Source organism: Simochromis diagramma, unplaced genomic scaffold (genome assembly GCF_900408965.1).
Source record: "Simochromis diagramma unplaced genomic scaffold, fSimDia1.1 OVJJ01000596.1, whole genome shotgun sequence".
NCBI lineage: Eukaryota > Metazoa > Chordata > Actinopteri > Cichliformes > Cichlidae > Simochromis > Simochromis diagramma.
The window spans coordinates 12,817,922-12,840,131 of record NW_024387245.1 but is presented as its reverse complement, the minus strand read 5'-3'; the positions used below and the strand labels follow the sequence as shown (position 1 = coordinate 12,840,131).

The following is a 22,210-nucleotide window of genomic DNA, read 5'->3' as shown; positions in this document are numbered from 1 at the left end:
TTGTAAATGTAAAATTATAAAATAAATATTCTTCTGTAGCAATAACAAAGTATAACATAAATTATTCTGTAGCAATTACACAATAATATCCAGTAATGTCCCTGCCTACAATTAAACACATTCACTTACCGAAAATCAGGGGCATCTGCTGTGGCAAATGGGTGCAAACCTTTTACCACAAACTTAGTCACTGCTCGGTGACATTCTTCTATCCTGGCCTGAAAGGAAACGCTACCGGTAGACTGCAGCGAGAACTGCCAGCATCTGAGCCAGACTCTGTCTGTCTCTCTCATCACGGTCACCTAAATGCACAGTAATGGCAGGTTTTGTAATAAGGCAGATCGCGCTAACATAATATGCACTGTTAGTTGATTATTTACCTGCCGCATTAACGGGAGAGGACGTGCAAACGTTACCACTGCTGCTGGGTTGAGATTCACGAGTCCGGAGCAGAATTAAAAACATGACATTCATTTAAGGTTATCGCGTGTTTTGTGAGCAAATGCTTTTGCATATTCGTAGTGTTTCCTCCCTTAAACGAAATATCTACTTTTCAAGTATTGCACGTTGCCCTGTTGTCATCCGTTCTCGTAAAGTATAATCAAACTTTTGAGCGTTTGAGCCGCTTAGGCGCCGTGTTTTCTGCCAGGTAAATGACGCTCCGCAACGTGGTGACGTCATTTGGGGCGACTGGAATCGATAAGGGAATCGTTTGCAAAAATGGCAAACAATTCCAAGGAATTGAAACAGTGGGAACCGGTTCTCAACAAGAACCGGTTTTCGATACCCATCCCTAAGCCTGAGGCCATGATTGTATCTCCACATGAACTATATCCTTAACAGCAGTAAAACGCTCACTTCCTTTTGTTCAACTGTGCAATGTTCATAATCTTTATGCATTATCAGATTCCTCACATATAAAAACCATTTCACATCTCTGTCTTTCATTTAATGAACATTTTGAAATTGCAACAATTGCAATTGGTCTCTTTGACTGGACTGGGAAAAAAAATCATTGTTTTGTGATCATAATTAAATTGCAAAGGCCTGTTTACTGGTTTAGATGAATCATCTGTCTCTCACCTCCATAATACACAAAATGCCCTTCCAAACTATTAACAATAAGTTCTAGTAACTCAGCTCACCTCGACCCTATTATATACTCTTTATTGGCTCACAATTTATTTTAGAATTGATTTTTAAATTCTTGTAATCGCATAAGGAGTATAAACAGACAAGACTATTTATCTTCTTATCAACCTCCTAGAACCTGGCATCCACATATGTGGACATCAGTTTGGGTTGTCTAGACCAAAATACAAGGTTTTGATCTACAAGGGCCTGATATCCACTTACGAGGACATTATACTGCCACTGTTCTATTAAAATTTAAAACAAATGTCCTCGTAGATGCCGCTGGCACAGCTGGCAGCCTTAACCCAATTTCCCTTGGGATGAATAAAGTATTATCTATCAATCAATCAATCAATCAATCAATATGTGGATCTAATTTTTCTCAGAAACAAAAGTCAGGTAAAAAAAAAAAAAAAGCAGGTAATTCTTTGTCTTTAAATTCATCAGGTCCCAATCAGCCCAAATAGCAAAGAGAAGTTAAAAATGCATGCCATGAAAGATTTGGGGTCTTAGGAGGTTAAACACGCTGCTGCTCACTCTTTGTGATGCTCAGAATTTTTTGGTTGCTCCACTTATGAGATTACAGACTCTGGGAAGACAGAGCCTTTCAACCTGTGGCACCAAGGACCTAGAGTAAATCCCACTGGATTCTTTTAAAGAGCAGCTAAAACCTTTTTTGTTAAACCACTGATCACTGACATGGTTAAACAACTGCACACTGGCAGGGCCCCTGGAGATAAGATTTGCTCTAAGTTCCTGGATGGTGGTGGTTCCTATCTTTAAGAAGGTGGGACCCAGGACGTGCTCCAGCTACAGAGGGATCACACTCTTCGGCTTCCATGGGAAAGTCTATGCCAGGGTGCTGGAGAGGAGAGTCCATTCGTTAGTCAAACCTCGGATTCAGGAGGAACAATGCAGTTTTTGTCGTAGCTGTGGAACAGTGGACCAGCTCTCTATCCTCCCGAGGGTACTTGAGGGTGTGTGGGAGTTTGGCTAAGGGGTCTACAAGTGCTTTGTGGACTTTCAGAAGATATTATGGGTCATTCTATCCCTGTATAAACGTAACAAGAGTTTGGTTCATATTGCCGGCAATAGGTCAGACTTGTTTTCGGTGGGTATTGGAATCCGCCAGGGTTGCCCTTTATCACTGATTCTGTTCATAGTTTTTATGGATAGAATATCTATTCTGGGTATGTCTTACCGGGAGAATGCTGCGGTGCAGACCCAGGACTCGCTGGAGAAGATATATTTCTCGGATGGCTTGGCAATGTCTCAGCTCAATATGAGTTGAAGGTGTCTGGGCTGAGGGAGATCTGCGGTTCTCTGCTGACTGCTGCCCCCGCAACTTAACCCCAGAGAAGTGGCAGAAAATGGATGGGTGGAGGTGATTCATCATTGCCAGGTTCAGTGGATTGAACTTTGGAGCAGCCATTTGATAGGTGTGGTGGGCCACTGGTTCATCTGTTTGGGCTGATAAGATTTGACAAGAATTTGTCTCTTGTGTAATCTTTACCAGCATTATGGGTTAGAGGAGAAGTGTATTAGGCTTCTTTAGTGCTGTGATCCACTTTAGGGGTTAGCTTAGCCACATATTCAGTGTACTCTAGGATTGGAAAGTGCTGTAGAGTAATAAATCTGCTAGTCGTTTAAGTTTCAACACTTAGAAATCACCAACAAATCTCCCCATTCCTTCCAGTTAACCCAAGAGCAGAATAAGAAACTCCCCGTACACAAATGGGCAACTTTAACATTCTGGATCCAGTCCTAAAGGAAGTATCAGTCACTTGCCTTAGTGCAGGGGTGGGCAATCTCAGTCCACAAGGGCCGGTGTCCCTGCAGGTTTTAGATCTCACCTTGGGTCAACACACCTGAATCACATGATTAGTTCGTTACCAGGCCTCTGGAGAACTTCAGGACATGTTGAGGAGCTAATTTAGCCATTTAAATCAGCTGTGTTGGTTCGAGGGCACATCTAAAACCTGCAGGGACACCGGCCCTTGTGGACTGAGATTGCCCACCCCTGCCTTAGTGTCTTATCCTGGCTCTGATCTCTTTGGTCAGTGACACTGGCAACATGGGCAAATACTAGCAGATCATTTGTAGGACCAGTTTATCAAATTTCTATCAGGCCTATAGCCTGTCAGCCCTCCCTGAAGATACTTCCAATTACGGTTTCTTTAAACATTTTTCTCTCTAAAAAATGGGAGTGTAATAAACTTCTCTATTTAGCCTTTTCCTATCCACGCCTCCCCACCCCTACCTCACTTCTTGTCCTTATTTTTCTTATAGCTGATTGGCTCTTGTGTTTCTTTATTTCTTAATTGAGCTCATCCGCCACACATAATTCAAAAAAGGCACTCCCTTCACCACCACATGGGGTGGCGGCTGAGTTATTGTGTCTCTGTCAGAGCTCAGCGTGTTGTGCGTATGTTCCCTTTGTTTAAACTACCTATAATAAACCCATAATACTGGAGTAGTCATTGATGGATGTGTTCTTTGCATTTTGACCAGATGTTCATGCTGATAATAATCCCTTTGTTTGACCCTTGTAATTAACAAAAAAGAAGAAGAGTGCATTTTTATGATATTTTCTCACTCATTGTTTGATGTCTCATGAAATACAGCTATTTAGCTATCTCTTGTCATGAATCTAGAAGTTTTCTTGCATGGTGAAAAGTGACTGGAGCTGCTCCGAGGCAGCCAGGAGTTCTACATAGCCAGGATGTTTTTACCTTAAATGGCTTCATTTATACTCTAACATCAGTAATCAGGTAAACGGTATGAACTTGATAAGTCAGCCTGAGGTTTTTCAATCTAGATGTGAGCATGTTAACATAAAAGAGGTTTATTAGCAGCAGAATGATATTCATTTCAAAGTAGCAGCTCAAAGTATAATTTTAGAAGAATACAAAAAGCATAAAAAGCATATAGGTTAAAAAAAACAGCACAGCTACTGCAGACAAGAAGCAGCGGGTGTGAGTGTGTATTCTACGATAAGTGATGTACACTGGCATTGTATTATTAAAAGGCACCGTATTAATGTGTGCACTTTAAGCACTGTGGTCAGTGAGACTTCACTGTAAGCTGACAGACCTCTACAGCTGAGACTGGGACTCCAAGTTCTGTTTTTACTTAAGTTAGCAGTCTATGCTGTTTAATGTGCTAAACTCACGACCTTATTCTTTCAGCTGCAGACCTGGAGGTGTTAAATAATCAGAGAGTAAGAAAATTAATTCCAAAAAACTAAACAAACAAGCAAAAAAAACACATCTCCATATTAAGGATTATAAAACAATACAACTGTTTTGAAAGTGCAACCAACAGGAGAAAGCAAAGACAAAAACTAGCCTGTACCACATCCTCACACAACCAGTTCCTGGGACCCTCTAGGAATAATGACACTAATATACGGGGAATTAATCAGTTAGTGGGGGTTGACATTGTACATTCCTCCCATCTTGAGCATAACCTGATCCAGAGCAGATTAGACCTGCAGGAAAAGTTACCATGGCAATCTAAGGTGTGATGTAAAATGTGAACCACATTAATTAAACTGAGAACCCAACAGTCAAACCTTGTGGTACCTGTTAAGTCCCAATTCTTGTTGGTACACGCCCATAGTGTCCAAAAGTTTAACTGTTTATGCAACAACAGTGTTAAACCTAATGCTCAGCAATCCTACTGCGTGTTCAGTGACAGCACCAGCTAAACCGCAGAAAGGTAAATTACCATGAAGCTTTGGGTTGAGCGCAGCTGCTCCTCTCGTGAGCCGGTGCAATCTCGTGCTGCGTTTAAGTCCCAAAGGTAATTACCAGTTTCACCATTTACAAATAAAGTTATTTGAAGTTGTAAACATGGGATCTTCACATCAGTAACCTGCAATTCCCACATGACATCAATGCAGCACCGTGGGTCCGACCAATAAAATGCTGAAATAAGTAGCGACAGGACGGGGCACTTCAGGGACCAATCAGATCTCAGTTCTCATTGCCCCCGCACCTGGACCTGCCCGTTATTTAACAATAACTTTCCAGGTAGTTCTTAGAAATTGTTATAATTACAGGCATTTTGTTGGTATTTTGTCACTAATAGCAACCCTTTTGTTCCAGGAAGCTTTTGACTACAGCTCCTGATTTCAAGGAACACAGAGATTTTTATCACAAGCACTACACAAAGCAAGATCTGTTTGACGTCTGTCTCAGTAAATAAGCACGCCATGGTTACGGGCGCCAAAATACATAATTTAAGAGTTCTGACATATCTAAAGTTACTGTAACTATTGTGCTTGGGGTTGCAAAGGTTATTTAATATCATTTAACATTAATTCGCTGAAAGGCTGTGTGTTACAAGGTTAGCTCATAGTTCCTTCTTGCCTCTGTCAGTCCCGATCTGAAAGCGAAACCACTCCAGCTGGTGTCTAGAAAGAAAGAAAAAACATCCTCTCAAACTAAACCAGCAAGTGGTTTCTAAGAAATGAAAGGCTAAACTTGCTCTCACGAAAGACTGAGGTAATCTCGTGTTTTATTTCACGAGGCAGTTAAATGTAGGATGGTCGATTATGCCCTAGAATTTCAGCTGGGTTTTTTTATGCTGATTCTGTGACTATGTGTCTCTCGTGCTGAGAACAGATTGTACATAATCTGTAAGAAAAGAAGCTCTTTATGGACTTTGGTAATCCCAGCACTCATTGGCAAGAGGGAATCCCACTGCCCCATTTATGACCCATCATGGTATTTGTAAGGAAAAACCTCCCTTCTTCTGTTTTCAAGCATCTTATTTTCCTCTGATGAATATATGTACAGTCAAAACTACGTATTTTGACAGCTTGAATGTGGGTGTTACAAATATGCAAGAACTAAATAGGAGACTTTTAAGGCATAGTTTAGAGGTTCAGAAGTAATTATACTGATCTGCATGAAGCTCAAACAAAATTATCATCTGCAGTGCTTTGTTTAAAAGCTGTCTGCAGTCATGCATAAACTATACACACATGAGCAGAAGGCCATACTCTCTCAAGCGTTCTCTGCAGCTTCTTTCAGCCTATGTTGTTGTAAGGTGTTAGGATTCAGCCACTTCGTGTATACCTAATATTCAAAATTGATTTTTTAAGTGTCGACATTGGCATAACCACAATCCTCAACTTCCTCATCACATAGGAAAAAATACTGATAACAACAAGTTAGCTTTCCAAGACACACTACTAAAAATGAACAAGCCACACACAGATTTGGTTTACTTCAAATAAATGTTGTTTTGTTAAGTCAAACTGAATGATAGACAAATGAAAATATAGAAAAAAATATAGTCAAACATGAAAGTTGCTCACTTAGAAATGAACAAAAATCAAATCCAAATGCAAATTCTTAGTGATAAAATCAAAGACAAGGAAATTTCAAGCTTTCGGTATACAATATGTACATCTGCATGCTTGAATCTATTCAAATGAGGGGAACACTGTGTATGACCTTCAGAGTGTCAGTGAATGTTTCCAGCAATTCGCATGAGAAGAGTAAGTGTGTATTTGTTAGGGTTTTAATGCCCAAGAAGTTTAGAAGATGAGAAACATTAACGTGAAACAAGGACCCACAAAGACAAAGAGGTCACTGCTGTTTCCCAGCAGGTCAGACAGGTAGTTTCATCCAAAATTGCTGCAGAAATCAGCTCATTTTCCTCTTTGTCTGCATGCCAGGAAAATTCAGACAGGTCTGTGAGCTCTCTGTAGCACTTATGGTTACAGTTTATGAGTACTTCTGCTGTTTTTTCTTTCCCTATCTCTCAGTCTGGTTAACCTTCCTCCCTTCCCATCGTCAAAATGGAACGGGCTGTTCTGGAAAGATATTCTTCGCTGCGTGCTTGGCATTGTTGTCGCAACACTTCTGTCAGCAGTAAAATCATCAATGAAATTAATGTCAGTGTGCCAGTTTTATTGGCAGCTGTAGATGCTCACTCTGTTACTGAACCAACAACATGTTTGACAGATTGCTTTATGATCTGGGTCATGAGCCGTTCCCCTTTCTTTTCTTTCATCAACCCATCATTCTCTTATATTAAATCTGGTGAATTACACGTTCATCTGTCTTGTCTTGTTAGATAAGGTCAACACCTTGCTTATGTGCTTATTATTATAATATAATGTAGTTTTGTTTCCATGCACTCATCTGAATACAGTTTGATCATCCAAAGTATAGCTATGGAAAATTCCTAGTGAATATCAGACCCCTGCCATGACCCTGCCTAATGCCAGGACTTTTCAGCATGACTGCTTGTGACAGTGTATCTAAAAAAAAAAGATAATGTCCACGAGATATGTCAAATATATTGAGTCATTGCCTAATTCTTCTTTCATCCCCATCAAACCAACATTTCCACCGTAGCACAAGAAATACTGAGCAGATTACCATCAAATTTCCTGACCACACCCATGATACCTAAAGAATACGCCAGTTCTATTTTGGACATCTGTCCTTTAAGACCCCATCTCATCAGTTTGTACATTTTGTGTGGCCTTTGATGGTCCTCCTGGGAACTGAGTCCTTAATGGTTTTGGTGACCCCCTCTGACCTTTCCTCTCTTACCACCGTCTGGCCAAAATATCCACTTGAGGACTTCAAAGTCTAAAGGGCAGATTGTCATTCAGTTTACTAATATATGCTATCCAGAGGATAAAAGGTAAAATTTGCATTCTTTTGTGCACCTTTGCTCAAAAATGCATCTTTATCAGTATTGATTGTGAGAAACTCTTACAAAACATTTGTGTCATTCTCAAAGCAACAAACCCTGGCTTTAATGATACATTGATCTTTTAGATGTGTTGTGTACTGATAAGGCTTCTTTAAAAGGACAAACAGTCTATAGATGTGTCGCTGCAATTGTGAGTGATGAGAAAAATAAACTGTTGCAAAACCTGGCTACAGGAGGAATCAGGTACAGAAACGAAATTCCAGAAATTCACAAAAATCTGCACAAAAACAGAGCAATTCATACAATAACTGCAAATCACAAAATAATAACAGCCACGGGTTAAAGAAAAAACCCAATGTTCATCCTTTACACAAGACTTTGTGGCAGTCTGTACAATTATAAAGCCTGGACCAAAGTCAGAGACCGGCAGACAATGCCATCACTAGAGCTATACATTTAACAGGACTGATAATAATAATTTTGTGGTCTTTGGGTGCCATTTGGGCATTAGACCAGTTGGGTATTGCAGTGTTTTTGTTCCCATAAAATCTCCATTCCATGTTCACAGAGGGAATCAATATTCTATTAGTGGTAGGCTGTGGTATCACTACTAGGAAAGGACAATAGAAGGCAGCAATATGAAGTTACACAATGGCACCCAACATTTACCGCTGCATGACTGACATAAAACATTTAGAAATTAAAGCTGAGCCAGTCTTAACTTTTCTTTCAGTGCTCCAGTGGTGCAGGCAAGCATCAACCAAACATATGCTTCCATTGTTTGCTTACTCACAGTGGATTTATACTTTTGTGTTAAGTCTGTGCTGTAGTTACATTGTAATTGCAAACCCTATGTGGTAACTTGACATTTACCTCCCTAGAAGTGTAACTACATGTTGCCATCGACACAGAAGCACAGATATAATTGCAGGAAATGGCGTTGGCCACAGAACTATAAATTAAGCTACGGATAAGTCCGCCCATGGATAACGTCACTGAGTGTTTGAGCAGAGATCTTGTAACTTGGTCAAGCCCAATACACGTTGACCTTTATTTCACCTGCAAAGTCCCAATCTTCATGTGGAGTTTATGTTTTTTTACCACTAAAAGGGGAACGACAGTGAATGCCCTACTATGGTTATTACATCGAGGAGCCAGAGGGGGCGACACAACAAATGGATTTATTTACGTAATCATCATCATAAACATTGAGAACATAAACATTGAGAAAAAAAACAAAGAACTAGGCCCAATATATTTTTTATATAAACTTGACTTGATTATTTCAGTAAATATTGCTATGTTGCACACTCTATTATTTATATTTTGATAAAGGGCATCTATGGGGTGATTCACATTTCCAGTCAACATATTGTCCTGACAACTTGATAACCGCACGACATTTCTTTTATCGGCTTTTGGTCCCTTTTAAAAAACAAAAAATCACCAAAGGAGTCGCATTATGCAAAACAATATTTTTAAAAATCTTAAAACAAATTTATTTTTTATAATTATACACACGTATTCAATTTAATTTGCTCTGAAAAAAGTTTTTTTTTATTTTTAATTTAATTTACAATTTTATTTTGTGTCATAATACTAAAGTAAATTGGTTAAATATTCATGCACGGCCCGTTTTTTCCGTATTTTGTATGTCACATAATTCAGCAATTAATTGCAACAACTCGTTGCCTTTCACAATCGCTGTGTATATGATAGGCTGCAGTGCTGCCGGGAGGGGAAACCATTACAAACGTTTTCGATGCATGAAAGCGTTTCAGTGCACGTCCTATTTGTAAACCTCTTCAGTAGGGCGATTTTGCGCGCTCCCGTGGACTCGCCATAGAAAACAAAGCTGAACGTCTTCCATAACAGCTAGAGGTGCAGACTTGAGGAATATCCGAATTTAGTCTGCATACAGGGAGCTGAATATGGATTTACTGTGGGTGTAGCATCGTTGGAGACCGAGCCTTCTCGGTTGGAGTGACAGCAGGACACTAGCGAAACCACCGAAAATAACAGCTGTGTCTTTTTTTCTCGGGGTGCTTTGTCTAGTCCACCTAACGATAGCAAACCATCACTCTCGTTTTAACCGCAAGATATTCAGCTAGTTCTTACTAGCTGCTGCCGGGATGTATCACCATGTTGTCACCAAAAAGTAACCGCTAAGACGTCGAATTGTGAAGGAAACGCAAGAAAACATCTCCCGGGTCCCGACGGGTTGTCACTGGGACCTGAATCTGTGTTAGCCACAGTCGCGGAACCCACTGTTTTTGGCGATATGGCGGAGCAAGGCTACTCATCCTGGTGAGTGCGTACAGGCATTGCGCTACCGACTGGTAGCCGCTGTTGCTATTGCTAAACCAGATTGCAATAGGTCATTAAACCAACGAACCGTATTTCTGCCAGTATACAGAAACCTTTGTCTCTTCACATCGACAATTTCACATGCATTTATCAACGTCTTCAGAGCAAAAGGTCACTCATCCAGATATTTTTCCATCAGCTTGATTTTTTTTTTTTTTGCTAAACTGCTAACTTTGGCTAGCCCTAGCTAACGAGCAGCCCCAGCTGATGCCGTGCTAACATTGTCCAGCATCGGTTAAATCCAATGGTGGCTGTTGTAAGGAAATGCTAACGAGTTAGCTGCCCTGCTGATAGCTAAAGCACAATGGGGTGGTCATTTTAAAAATTTTCCTTCGCTTTTTGGAGTACGGCTGGCTTTGTTGGTAAACCCAGTTGTGCACAATAAACGCAGCATTTCATGACAGTGTTAAAAGGCTTAGTTTGTTGTCTGTGCCAACAAATTAGCGCTAGCTGGCATTCGTCGTCGACCTGCTGCTCACACAATAACAAAGGTTCGGCTGTAGCTAAGCTAGCATCGGTGTCATGTCACAAAAATGCAGTTTTCCCATACAGTGACAAGCGATAGGCGGTCACAGATGGCACCATCAGGTCTCGAGGTATAGAAACGATATATAACTATAGTGTCATAGTAATTTTTGTGGTCGGCGAAAGTATAGATTGCACGAAATCATTCAGAGATGATGTGATAAGTGAAATGCGTTGTCTCCGAAAACGACCTCTTTCTTATGGCCTAGTTAATCTATACTAGGTTATACTTGTCTGATCTATGAACTAAAGATTAAGTGTTTGTGTCATGTCTACTACAAGATTGTTTTGAGTCTGAGAAGGCCGAGCCAACCGGGTCTTCCCTAAGAGAGTGCATTCATTGAGTTGTACGAGTCGACTGTTTATTTCATAGACTAACCTTTATTTAATGTCACACCTTCTGCCTCTGAAAATCCCAGTATTCATGCTCTTTAAAAAAAAAATCACAATTGAATATCTTTCATCAGTTTTAGATCAGTGAGCAAAAGTCTTTCCCAGTACAGCGATATCTGTAAATGCAGATAAAACAAAGTTTTTCCCAACGTTTTTGCCAGCAGGGTGCCACTGTGTGCTTTTAGCTTCATAAGTGGTCTATCAAACTGTTTGTGTGGTAAATGTGTTGTATAAAAAGTCCAAATCACTGTAAAATGTGAGGCCAAAGAAAGAAAATAGTTTGTATATATATTTTTTTTAATGCACAATTTTTATGACTACACCCAGTCCACAGGCTTTTACAATGAAACTTGATATTTGAAAGGGTTGTTGTCATGAATTTTGTGTGCAACGTTATTGGATCTCAGAATGCAAATTAGTGTCCAAAAAAAACAAGCTTCATGATCCTGTTTGACTTGTCAACTGCTGTGATATATCAGAAGATAAGAGAAGCACTGGTGAGGATTAATTAACATAGTAAACCTAATTTATGTGACACAGCAGCAATAAAACCCACTGCCGATCAAGATGGATTTACACCTCGATGAGATCGGATCAAAGCACAAGCAAAACTACCTCCAGATGTGGTTAAATCAGTGGATTGATTCGTAACACAGCAGATAATGTCAGTTATTCTTTTGCTTTAAATGGGACTAACATTGAAATATGTCTTCACAATATTACAGCCCCATCATTTTTCTTTTTTTAATTAAATTTATAGGACTGAGATCATCTCTGACTGGGAGGGGAGGAGGGTTAACTTTATGTTTGATTATTTATTTATTTTTTTAAAAAAGGTATGAATAGAAATATTCAGGTATGCCTTATATGCCCCAAACAGCCGTTCCGACTTTGACACACAGTCTGCAGTAATGTGGGTGGATAACACTCCATCAACCTCACAGCCCAACGTCTTCATACGGCTGATCTTTTTTTTACTTCCACGTTTAATTATGAAAATTCATATTCAAATTTTTTTTTTTTCAAAATTTATATTATATGATCAAATTAAGAATATTTTCCAGGTGCACTGTTATCTATACTGTTCTACAAACATAAAAAATGATTTGGGGTTATTTTATGTGCACTCCTACACATGACCATTTTGGATGTGTCTGTTTTATATATGCTGATATTTAAGTTATAGTGATGCAGATTAAATCAAGTATGAATTCAAAAGCTAATGATGATGATTTAACATGTTATTGGGAAAACAACCTGTAACAATCCTCTTGATCGGTAAGCTATCTGGGATTGCTCTGAACATATTTATTATCATCTGTCCCCAGGCCTTGCTTTAACAGTGTTAACGTATTGTTCATTCTCAACTTTTTAACACTTGTTGAAGGTAGCTTAGTACAAAGGGAATCTGAAAAACAGATAACCTCCATCCAAGAGAGTGAAAAAGAGGAATCAGAGACATTAAACTGGTTGAAATTTATTCAGAACAGCAAAGATGGTCAGGAAATTTTAACTGAGAGGGGGGAAAGGGAAGGGGGGAAAACCCCTTGCTTTTGGGGAAAATCTGTACATAATTTCATTATCATTTAAAACATTTCATTTGTGAGTGTAGTTTGTCTCAATTGCCGCTTAAGTTCGAGTTCATTAGATACTTGCTTTAAACTAACTCCCCAAACAAGTGCCACAAAGCTTTACCCAGATGGCTGCTCAGTGGCAAGACTTTCTTCTAGAAGGACTTTGGGAAAATTCAGCCACTTCAAAATTCTCTCTGGTCTAATTTGCATACATTAGTCTTTTTTTTTTTTTTTTTTTGAGGAAAAAAGAGGAAGAAAAGAACCACACACACCCAGAGAGGCAGTTTAGAGGGGAAAAAGAAAACATACAGAAACACAATAGAAGCACTGATAAGAACATGCCAAGTGGACAAACCACAAAGCCATGTCGGCCAATCAGAACCACAGGCTCTGCAACGTCAAAAACTGCCAACCCTGCAAATGCCTTTTCTGAATTTCTTGACCCATGATTTCCAAAAGGCCAGTTTCAGTGACCTAAAACTGCGTGTGTGGCTAAAAGGCTAAAGTCCATGGAGAAGGAAAATCTGTTTTGTTTTTTAAACACGTAGTGTCAACAAGGCCTTGTACATTTTGTGACTTAATGATTTTGTGTTAACCATGGCTAAAGAGCTGTTGATATAAGGATTCCTGCTTAGAGGTGTATTTATTGTAATATTTATGGTTTAACTCAACCTCCTCAAAAGAAATTAGTCTAAATGGGGTTTAGATGCATAGTTGCTTGTGTTGATTTGCAAGCTCAGCAGAAAAACATTAGACCGTGACTATCTATTGTGCTTGAAATAGCTTAAATGTCACTGAGGAGCTTCAGAGATGAATAATGAGTAAATGTGGAATTATAGTTGAATCTCAAAGCTTGTGTGCTCGCACTAAATTTTCTTTTTGCTTTGCAGCCAACCTGAGATTTATTTTAATTACTACAGTGTGCACAGCCAACCATCAGGGCAGAATATCATAGTGTTTGTAGACATAAGCTGTTTTCAAACACAAATTTAGGACAGTTTTGGAACAATCTGGTTGAGATATTTTCTGCTTTTCTCACTTGTAGTGAACAGCAGGAAATAAATTTGCAGTGTGCTGGAAATGTTAGATATGCTGCAGCATTAGGTGCTCTGTTCAAACATCACATGGACCCATGAAGCTGACAGGTTTACACCCCCCCCCCCCCCCCCCCCCCAAAAAAAAAAAAAAACTCCAAAAACCCATCCGATCCAATTGCGTGGGATATTTGCATTTTGCCCTACACTTCTATCAGATTACATCAAGAGAAGTTAAGAGTACATGCATGAAAATGGCTTCATATTTTCTACATTTTTATTGGTGTTATCTAGTAGTGATGTTTTCTCTTCATATCAGCATCATCAGGTTAATATAGTTTAATATTGCACTAGATCAATTTTAAGTCATCCTGTTACAGTAGAGTAAGTGATGCCACTTTTGTCCTCACCTCAGTACCCGTTTGTCAGAAGAGCAGCAGCTAGGCCCAGTGCAGCTACCTCGCACACTGAGCCACTGAATGCAATGTGTTCCTAGTAACTTTCAGAAGACACCAGAAAGCACTGCTGTTTTAAATCACATGCCTAAGTTTATTAATAGTGTTGACAAAGAGCAGATATTTGAAGACCGATCTCTCACCGCAATTTGTAGAGACATTTGTTAAATGTGCACTTAGTTTCTGTTGTGCGCAGCTAATTTTATATCAAGTGTATTGCTGTCCGGCGCAAACGACAGTGAGCCCCTTTCAACCTCACAACAACCAGCTGACCAGTCTTTCTGAAGAGTCTTCATTTGTTGCCACTATCAACTCTTGCAATAGCAGCAATTTTCTTTAAAGTTAGATTACTAACCATTGGTAGTTGTTTTGTTCTAGTTTCTCTTCCTAGCTTTTAGTTGTGTAGCTGACAGTGCATGCAGTGTAAATGAGAAATTTTCAACCGTGACATTTTAAATCAAATTATGAAAGTCACACTTCCTGAAGTGAAAGCATAGAGCAGCAGAACTATTCAGTTGTATGGCACTCTTTCTCAAGTCAAATCAAGTTTATTTATAAAGCACATTTAAAAACAACCGAGGCTGACCAAAGTGCTGTACAATAAAATACAAATATAAAATACAATAAAACACAAGTACATAAAACACCTCACTGATAAAACAATAAATTAAAACAATAAGTTAAACCTTGCTAAAAGCCAATGAGAAGAGGTGAGTTTTAAGAGCAGTTTTAAAAGTTCCTAGGCTTGTGGAGAATCTGATGTGAGGAGGTAAACTGTTCCACAGTCTGGGTGCAGCCACAGCAAAAGCCCTCTCTCCCCTAGTCTTTAGTCTGTACCTGGGAACATCTAAAAGCATCAGGTCTGCTGACCTCAAAGATCTCCTGGGGCGGTAAATGCTAAGAAGCTCTGCCAGGTAAGGAGGTGCAGTACCGTTAAGAACCTTAAAAACCAGCAGTAAAATTTTAAAATCAATCCTAGAAGCAACTGGGAGCCAGTGGAGAGAGCAGAGGACCGGAGTGATGTGGTCTCTCTTTGGAACCGGTCAGCATGCGAGCAGCAGCGTTCTGCACCAGTTGGAGGCGATGCAGACAGGAACGATCTAAACCAGCATAAAGGGAGTTACAGTAGTCCAGCCGTGAAGTAATAAAAGCATGGACCACCCTTTCTAGATCGTTCCTGCACAGGTAGGACTTGACTTTAGCTAAAATCCGTGGATGATAAAAAGATCCCTTGACTACGGAGCTGATTTGTTTATCAAATTTAAAAGAACTGTCAAAAGTAACACAGAGGCTCTTAATGGAGGAAGTACATTCGGAAGTTAGGGGTCCCATAAAATCAAAGGAAAGGTTGGGGTCTTTAGGAAGCCCAAACACAATGACTTCAGTTTTACTTTCATTTAGATGTAGAAATGTCTCACATTTTGTGGTTGCCGCAAAATGTTGTACTGCTTGAAATTCCGTCTCCACCGTTGCTCGACACTGCGTGTATAGAGCAGGTAGTGCAACAATAGAAAAATAGTTGCGGGACGGCACTGTGTAGCGTTTGTCTAGGGTGTTGATCATTTTCCTAAATCCCTCGTTTTGCACAGTGTTGATGGGAGCCATATCTTTGGTCAGGTGATAAGTAATAGCTTCTATAATTTCTTTGTGCCTGCGGGAGTTCGATGGGTATAGGGAAGCGCTGCATAAGGTTCCCGTTATTGATGTTTGGGTGGTTGACCGGGACAAATTTTCTCCAGTCACTTTCTTGTCATCCCTGACGTGCTCTCCGTTGTTTTTTCCCTGCCAATTTCAGCAGCCAGCTTCTGTATCACGTGGTATAAGGCTCCGCCCTTGTCATTTGTTGAGCAGGAAGAGTGAGCGCTTGTTTTCATGCAGATTGTACCCAGATCAAAATGCGGTACAATCGTCGTCTTTTTTTTAAAATCGTTGTCATTTGGAAATGAGATCGCACATAAGTATGAATTGAGATCGCAATTTTCTAACGATTAATCGTGCAGCCCTACCTAAGACCGTTAATTTTCTTTCACTTAACCTGAGCTTTAATTTTTTTTTCTTAAGTTGACAGCAACAGTGCTCGTTTTTATAATCACAATCAAGACCTATATTGGTAAAAAGCTATTAAGCGTATTATTTTAGTTTAAGCAGCCCAGTTGTGGGTGGGAAGAGTGGCAGCAAAAATATCCAAAGGGGGCAGTAAAAGTGTGTGTGTGTGTGTGTGTGTGTGTGTGTGTGTATGACTACTGTATATCCTCTGGTATAATGTTTCTTTCTGTCAGCAGTACTATACTGCTGCTGACAGATGACTGCAAGAAGAGTACTACATCTCATTCCTCTGGAAACTAACGTTAAATAGTTTTGTGCCATCAGCAATTGAATTACTTGTAAATTCACATATTTTTGAGTAAAGTTGTTTAAAAAATAATACGTAGATAATAGGGGTGCAACGATATTCGTATCGTTATTGAACCGTTCGATACAGTGCTTTCGGTTCGGTACGCATATGTATCGAACAATACAACATTTGTAATTTATTTTATCAATTTTCCTTCTGACGATGCTGTCTGTGTTGAGCGCTCAGTGAATCTGTGTTCGACTACTCCGCCTAGGCTGCACTGTCGAGCGCAGATCCACTGAGCGCTCAACACAGACAGCATAGTCAGAAGGAAGAGCGCAGGGCAAGCTAGCGAGACAGAAGTTAAGCTCTACTTGCAACAGGCAAATTGAACCTCATTCAGATCTGGCATTTGGAATTATTTTGGTTTTCATGTGACGTATGACCCTGAAGGTAAGCGAGTCATGGACTAAAGTAAAACAGTATGTTGGATGTGCCATGCAATGCTCAATTACATTGGTGTGAACTAGTGTGTTAGCGCAGTTAGCTCGTTAACGTGTTTGCCGTCTAGCCCCATGCACAGAGCGATCGGCGGTAGCTCGTTAACGGAGATTTGCCGTGTTGTGGCGTTAAGGTCATTTCAACGAGATTAACCTGAAAGCACTAGTGGGAACACAACGAATATGACTGCACATTTACGCCGACATCATCCTAGTGCAAAGACAAGTGGAAGCAGACAAAAAAAAGCAAGCATGCTACTAACTTTAGCCGAGTCATTTAGACAGCTGTTAGCACATGATTCTCCTTATGCTGCTGAGAATATAGCCCAGAAGAAGCGGATAGTATAGCTTTTATTTTGGAAAGAGACATTTCTCTGTAATAAATTCTCTTTTCCAAAGATGAGTGATTCCTCAATCAGATACAGGGCTTGCAATATCGCTAGCCCGACGTCCCGGAGCTAGCGATTTTTTCAGTCGGGCTACCAAAATCTATCTCTTCCCTGCCCGTCGGGCTATTGTAGGAAAAATATATGTCAATGCTTTTGCATTCTTTCAGAAATGTAGCTGGGTAATTATGTCATTGGCATCGGTGAGCCACTGTCAATATGTGACATATTGAAGTCGCGTTTGGATTTGCGCTTGTTTTTTTGCTTTCACTTTGCAATCGTGCGAACTGTGTATAGAGAGCGACAGCACTGATCTGTGAGTGATGATAATTTGTGCACCAATTCCTCTGACATCGTCTTATTAATCGTTAGCTTACTATGCAAACATGACAAGTGAAATCTCCCGCAGCTTAAACATGTGAGAGGTTGATCGCGCAGAGAATCGCTGAGCTTATGTGAGTGAGCGTGTAAAAGCATTTCAGTTCTGCTGAGCCAAATAAGACAGGTCAGGGTGAAGAAGTGACAGCCAAAGAAAAGCTTACCACAAAACGGAGAAGTTATGACAAATCAGACTATAAGGCAAAAAGAAAGTGCAGCTTTATGGTTTCATGGACAAAAGAATTTCTGTGGCTGCAATATGATGAGCTAAATAACCAGGGGTGCACATAAGTGGTCCGCAGGTGCGCATTCGCTGTCAAAATAAAAAACACGCACAAGGGTTAGGGTTAAATTTAAAAACTGTACTTTTGAGTTAAAATATATATTTATAATTTTAATAAATGACAAATTAAAAATGCATGAACATTTTTTTTGTATCGAAAAAATATCGAACCGTGACACCAAAGTATCGAACCGAACCGAACCGTGAATTTTGTGTATCGTTGCACCCCTAGTAGATAATAATAAGCTAAAAATTACAGATCTGATTAGATAAAGCAAAAGTACCGATGGCAACAGTGCCATCTTTGCCTCCAGTCAAATTCCTCACCTCACTATTTGCCAAACACATGACCACTACACAATGCTCAGCAACACTTTATTGCTGAGCATTGTGGAATTTTGAGAGGACAGCAAAGTTGCCAGCAAAGTTGCCGTTTCAACAGAATTGTTAAACAGTTTCATAAATGTTAACATAGCCAGAGATCACATTAACAGTAGCCATTTCACTATTAGCAGTTAACCAATAGCCACAGTAGCCAACATCATTAAGCTAGGAACTAGCAGCTATGGCTAATAATAAAATATTAGGAGGAAAACACAGTTATTTGTGTCCAGTGTCAAGTACTCAAAGGTAATAAGTGGCATTTTTTTTTTCTGTTAGAGCATTAAAGAAAACAAACTAATGATATAGTGATATATATGACTGAGTATGATTATGTCTTAGGTTATTAGTTTTATTGTAAATATTCTGTATTTTTATATAAACTTGTTTTCAGAAAACATTTTAAACTAAAATCATTATTCAGTCCAGCAGGCATCATTGTGTTGAGTGTTGAGACCCAATACACCTCTTTCTGAGAAGTCAAATCCAATGAAATGCAGAGTGGCAAGGGACTGATGTTTAGCTTCTTGGTAGTGTTTGGCTGTAACTACTCCAAGTTCCCAGTATGCATGCGTCTAATATGTTCTGAAGTTCACTGGTTGACTGCTCTTTGTTTTTTCAGTGTAAGCTTGACCATTGGGGCATTCAAGAATACAGATTACTGATGTTGTACTGTAGTTTAGTTTATGAGTTGTTTGATAAGGAACGTTTTACCAATATGTGGATGGGTAAAATATATCTGAAATAGTGTTACACTGTCTGCATTTACCAACATCTTAAGTTTCCTTTTAGGTGATGCCAAGTGTGATTAGGTTTGCTGGCCTGAAAACTGTGTGCAAGATTATTGCTTATTGTTTGAGCTCTTTGAAATGATAGGAGAGGAGGCATTTCAGTGATTCCACTCAGTGATTCCACTCAGTGATTCCACTTGGTGACGGTTCAGCTTTTAAGATCTGCCAGTGTCTGTTAATTATGTCCCTGGATTTCTGATGATAGTGGTTCAATTCAGTGATGAAAGTTATTCTTTCATTTTTTTTCTGTTAAGGTTTTAAGGCTTAAGCAGTTCATATATTGAAGATACTAAAGCATGGAATTAGGCTCTGACGATTATGGAGGGATGGCACTTTCCTTAATTAAATCATGATTTCATCTCCTTTGTCATGCTTTTGAATTCTTCCAAGTCTGAGAAATTTCTCCAAAGGCATAAAAATTGCCCAGTAGGTATGTTTTCCTTGAGATGACTTGGATGGTGTTGCAGTGAAGAAGAGTGTTAATTTAAAGGAACCCTATTGAACATGAAATATTTAGGCTTCCATCTTGGTGTATAGACATAGGTAGATTACAATGAAAAAGTGTCTAGAAGGAAATACTTGAATTTACATGTCAGAAACATTTTGAGTTCTCCAAGAAAGTACCATCTCTCCATAATTGACATAACCTACACCCAAGTCATATGTCATTTCTGTGTCAGTGTGACCTAAGGGTGGAGGATGTTAAGGATGATTCAGGTAACAAGTAGTTACCTGAATGCCAGCGTATCATCGGTAGTGCAGTGCTGTTTATGCATAACAGGCCTGTGCAGTCATGCAGTCAAGTTAAACGGTGTGAGTCTCAGCAAGTTAGTTCACTTGAGGAATTTAACTAGCTAGCCAACATGCTAAAACTGAATCCATCTGTCTAATCTTTGAAACACTTTCAGTTAGTTAAAATACTTTTCTGTCAATTCAGATTGTGGATCAGGCTAAAATGTTAAAAAATAATGCTATATATCTTGACGCATGCCCAATCATCTAGGTAAGTAAATCCCAAAAGGTTGATTCCGTTCATCTGGACGTTTCGTCACTTGGGTGGGTGACGAAATGTCCAGATGAACAGAATCAACCTTTTGGGATAATGCCATATAGTTTCAAGGTTATACTAATAGGTTATATTATATTTCAAGTACCCATGCATTTCCTTTTTGTTACTGACAAATGAGAGTAAAAAGGCTATAAAGGCTCAGGTTTTTTAGAAAAAAAAATTAATATGGGACAGGATTAGGAAGCTGAGGAAAAATGAAGACAAGATAGTGGCGCTCGTAATAATCATAAGATTTAAGTTGGGTTACTGCTCAGTTTAACAGGCAAAACTGAAACAAACTACAGGCTCACTTACCACAGAGATACATTTGTGGTAGAGTTACGAGTGCCTGCGTGTTTTTAAAAATATCTGTATGTCTGAAGCGTAGCTATAATTGTATAGCAAGATGGGGCACTATGATATGCAACATGAATATTTTATTGCACATGTAATTAGTGTGTCCATGTGTAGAGATACCACAAGACCCAAGACTTGAGTGGAAAGCCAGTACAAATAGTTAAGTACCTGATGGTACTTCTATTTTACTGTAATTTATATAATTGCAAGAACTATGAAGTTTACTCCAAAATAATAACATAATGCTGCAGCATGTAGGTGTAAAGGGATGTACAGCACAATCTTTGTAAAGAATTATTTGTTTAAACTAAGAAGTTTGGTGGGGGGTTTTTTTGTTTTGTTTTTTTTTTGCTTTTTGCTGGAGCTTTTTGTTCCAAAAATATTAGACTTTACATTGCATATCTGCTGATTGTCATATCCAATCAAATTTACAGCATATTTAAAAAATAGAACTTTTCTTTTAGTTGTGCCAATCTGACACATTTAATAGTTGACAAAAAACAAAAGGAGAGAAAAGCAGAGATCAACTTGTGTGTGGATTTATGTCAACATATGTTCTCTCTCAGAACAAACCTGTAGAACAAGCTTTCTACCTGACACTTCAGGTTTGGCATGCTAACCTAAAGTCTTATAGCCCTTTTTCACTACTACCTGCTCAACTCAACCCTACTCTGTTTCGGCCATTTTCCATTACGATCAAGTACCACCTAATATATGTGGGGGTCATTGAAACTGACAAATGCAGACTTGACGTCACAGCTCCAGGGTCAGGGTGCCGGTGCTTTAAATGCTTGTACACTGCATGTCGTGAAAGGAAAGCTCAGTCTGCATTTAAAACACTTGCTCTTGCCAACTAGCAAGAGCAGCAATGTTTAAACATCTGGTCAACTAGATGTTTAAACATTGCTGCTTTTGCTAGTCGGTACCAGAAGTACTTGTCAGGTAAACAAGTGATTCTTATTTTATTGATATCCAAAATTACCCATTGGTTGTAATCTCTCTCGTCTTCCGTCTAAGGGCAGGCAGTGGTGCTTGCTCCCTCTTTGTGATGGAAAGTAGGCAGACAGCTGTGAGAACTAGTGCGGTTCTACAATGCTTTGAAAGCTGAGTGGTTATACGTTAGATATTACAAGAGTTAACATAAACAAGACTGAAGCTGTGTGTAACCACATTCTGCACAGGCACATATGTAGATGCTGGCCAACAGGAAAGGTGGATAACTGCTGCTAGCAGTGCTAATGTAACACTTGGCAAACTGATCTAATACTGCACGTGTGTAGTGTTATACACAGCACAAAATCTTCAGCAATATTTAAAAGCACAATGTCATTATTAAATGTCATTAATGGAATGTTAAATGCAAATACAATGATTGTATTTGCAATGTTTAAGCTCATCTTTTAGATGTTTGAAGCACTTTTCCTGCACTTCTTTTTTTTTTTTTTTTTTTTTTAAATAATCTTAATACAAACTTTTTAAAAATATTGTACATATGTACACTAATGTGATTATTTTAATGAATGAATACCTTAGTAAAAGTTAATAGAGTTAAAGAATTAAAGAAGAAACTTTACACCTGGAAACCTGG

General features: G+C 39.2%; 1 protein-coding gene across 1 annotated transcript in view; it reads left to right on the top strand.

The window, feature by feature from the left end:
• The first annotated feature begins 9,542 nt into the window (after nucleotides 1-9,542).
• Nucleotides 9,543-22,210, top strand: part of sppl3 (signal peptide peptidase 3) — a 40,133-nt gene continuing 27,465 nt past the window's right edge. Inside the window, exon 1 of the mRNA XM_040000842.1 lies at nucleotides 9,543-10,122. Within this exon, the coding sequence (XP_039856776.1) occupies nucleotides 10,097-10,122 (26 nt within the window). The 5' untranslated portion in view covers nucleotides 9,543-10,096. The remainder of the gene's footprint in view (nucleotides 10,123-22,210) is intronic.